Here is a 2,920-nt window from a genome sequence, read left to right as displayed (position 1 = left end):
GGGAGCAGGCCTAAGCCAGCAGGTCGTTATCTCCCGAGGGGTCCCAGACTGCGAGAGGGCACAGGCCGGGCTGGGGGACCCCCCTCCCCACTCCCCCGAGTGCACAAATTTTTGTGCACCGGGCCTCTAGTAAAGCAATAAAAGAAGATAAAGGAAGTTTGCTTTTTTAATGTAAGTCTGGGGGAAAGAATCCTGTGTTATATGCCTCACAGACAAACAAAAATGTGTCACCAACTCGGAGAGTCCTGATAATATGGTTCTTGATGGGTCCTAACATATTTCATATTCTCTTTTAAGTTACTGGTAAATAACTCTAAGGAGCCACAGAAATATGAATTGCTATACAGATTTCTTCTAGTAAGTTTCAAGATGCCATGTCTTACTTGTAATGGCATGCCCCCAATTTTTCTCTAATGGAAGAAGTGAAATATTTGTAAGGTGTGCAGAGAAAGAGCGCTATTATTACCCAAAGGTTCCTGTAGAAAGACCAAGTACCAGAGATGATAGTGTTTAGACCTCCAAGTTCTCTTTGCACCAAAAAGACCATTGTGAATCCACACTGTGAAGGCAACTGCTTGTGAGCACAATTAAATGTAGCATTTATTATTTTATTTTACATTTTTATTGATTTCAGAGAAAAAGAAAGTGGGAGAGAGAGATGGAAACATCAATGATGAAAGAGAATCATTGATCAGCTGCCTCCTATAGGCACCACATTGGGGATCAAGCCCACAACCAGGGCATGTGCCCTGACCGGGAATCAAACCATGACCTCCTGGTTCATAGGTAGATGCTTAACCACTGAGCCATGCCAGCCATTTATTTAAGTGTAGCATTTAAATTAATACCAGCAGTGAATGCTGACTGATTTCTATGCATACATATTTCCCCCCAAATCAATACACGGCCTTTATTGCATCTTTAAAAATCAAGGTAAGGCTGAGGAATCACCTGACATCTTGTTGTTTCTATAGCTGGACGATGTAGATCTCATTTATCAGCCTGCTGACCTGTTCCTTTTTCAGAAACAGAGATACCATCCAAATATTTTCTGATATCCTTCTTTTTAAAGTTGTGGCTTGTTGAATCAAAGCAGCTGAATTTTATACAAGTTCAATGTCAGCTCCTTAAAAAATGTATTCATCTTTCTGGGCTTGAGATACTGAACAAGCAATGCCTGACCTCACCCGAACCCTGCAGATGTATTTTTCACCCAAGAAATTGTGGGTTTCAACAAGAGAACCATTCTCCTAAATAACAATGTTGGTGGGGAGTTGAGCGTACACAGACCTCATATTATAACGGAAACCTGGTGTAACATCCTTGTTCTGTACAGGACAGCAGATAGTGCAAATGGTAGCTCCTTTGTCAACCCAGAACCTATTTTTTTTCCCCAAGGAAACTGAGTTCTACATTTATGTGATTAAAGTCCCTCCACAGGGTGCCTTTGGGTTCCTTCACAATAACTGTGCGTCCCTTCCAAGTGATGTTGACATTTTCTGGAATGTCGACAGTCTGATTGCTGAGAATGGTCTTCATCTTCTCAATAGAGGTGGCAAAATCTGTGGCATACACTTAACAATACCTGTTTCCTAAGAATTCCTTGTCCCTCCATCTCTGTACATTCTCCTTTTAGAGCTCAGTGTGAACCAAGCAAATTAGTTTTTAACCAGGCTCAGAGGGTGCTAGACACTTGAAAGAAAAGATGCTGTGCTGACTATGAATGCTATTCTTTTCTCTAATAGAAGGTTATCTAAAGGTTTTGTTTCCTTGTTTGTTTAGCAATTCCCTGTCATCTACTTACTTTAAGGCCGTGGTTCTCAACCTTCCTAATGCCGCGACCCTTTAATACAGTTCCTCATATTGTAGTGACCCACAGCCATAAAATTATTTTCGTTGCTACTTCATAACTGTAATTTTGCTACTGTTATGAATTGTAATGTAAATATCTGATATGCAGGATGTATTTTCATTGTTAAAAATTGAACATAATTAAAGCATAGTGATTAATCACAAAAACAATATGTAATTATATATGTGTTTTTCCGATGGTCTTAGGCGACCCCTGTGAAAGGGTTGTTCGACCCCCAAAGGGGTCGCGACCCACAGGTTGGCGACCCACAGGTTGAGAACCACTGCCTTAAGGGAAGCTGTAGTTGATTTTTTAAATGTGCCCAATATAAGTAATGGTGTCAAAATAGAGGCTTCTCATTGTGGTTTCATAAATGTATTTGATTTATCCAATTAGGAAATAAAACTGCTCACAAAACCTACAAAGAAAAAACTGATTATGGAAATCAACTTATTTTTTTAACCCTAAAATAATCCATTATTTTGGATAATGCATAGGTGAACAGAAATCAAGATATTTTCCTACAAGCTGTTTGGGTATAGTATATCCCTCAGATTAATATTCAGACTAGGAAAGAAAGAGAATTACATTGTCCTGTAAGGTCTACTACACCTCTGCCATCTTCTGAGCAATTTGGAATACTTCCTTCCATCAAAACCAGCCCCCTTTAGCCTACTCCTCCAGCCCCAGCCCCACCCCTACAATTGCTTTGACCAGAATTGCTTCCTATTTGAGGAGGGTGGAGTTTAAAGTTGTTCTGTAACTGCTTCCTTTATTTCCTTTAAAGTGGGTTCCATAAAATGTCCATGGTGTTCTTAGAAGAAAAGGTTTGGATAATATTGCCTGAGTTAATATTAATTTGAAATATTCCCTATAAATTATTACCTCCTTTTTGGAAACACCAAAAATACATAATGCATGATGCAAGTGAAATGAATGGCAAAAAACCCCACTATAATGTTATTCTGATCCTCAGTGGCCGGGTCAATCAAAAATAGCCTATTTGAGATACAGAGGCAGAGTTGCCTTGAACAGACTGTCAAACTACAGCAGGAAGGCCGGGGAGGG

General features: G+C 39.7%; 1 protein-coding gene across 1 annotated transcript in view; it reads left to right on the top strand.

Annotated features, from left to right (window-relative positions):
* Positions 1 to 500: 500 nt before the first annotated feature.
* Positions 501 to 2,920, top strand: part of PKP2 (plakophilin 2) — a 73,210-nt gene continuing 70,790 nt past the window's right edge. The window contains exon 1 of the mRNA XM_014539241.1: positions 501 to 567. Within this exon, the coding sequence (XP_014394727.1) occupies positions 501 to 567 (67 nt within the window). The remainder of the gene's footprint in view (positions 568 to 2,920) is intronic.

Source organism: Myotis brandtii, unplaced genomic scaffold, assembly GCF_000412655.1.
Source record: "Myotis brandtii unplaced genomic scaffold, ASM41265v1 scaffold209, whole genome shotgun sequence".
NCBI lineage: Eukaryota > Metazoa > Chordata > Mammalia > Chiroptera > Vespertilionidae > Myotis > Myotis brandtii.
The sequence above is the reverse complement of the archived record's forward strand: the minus strand, read 5'-3'. Positions and strand labels throughout refer to the sequence as shown.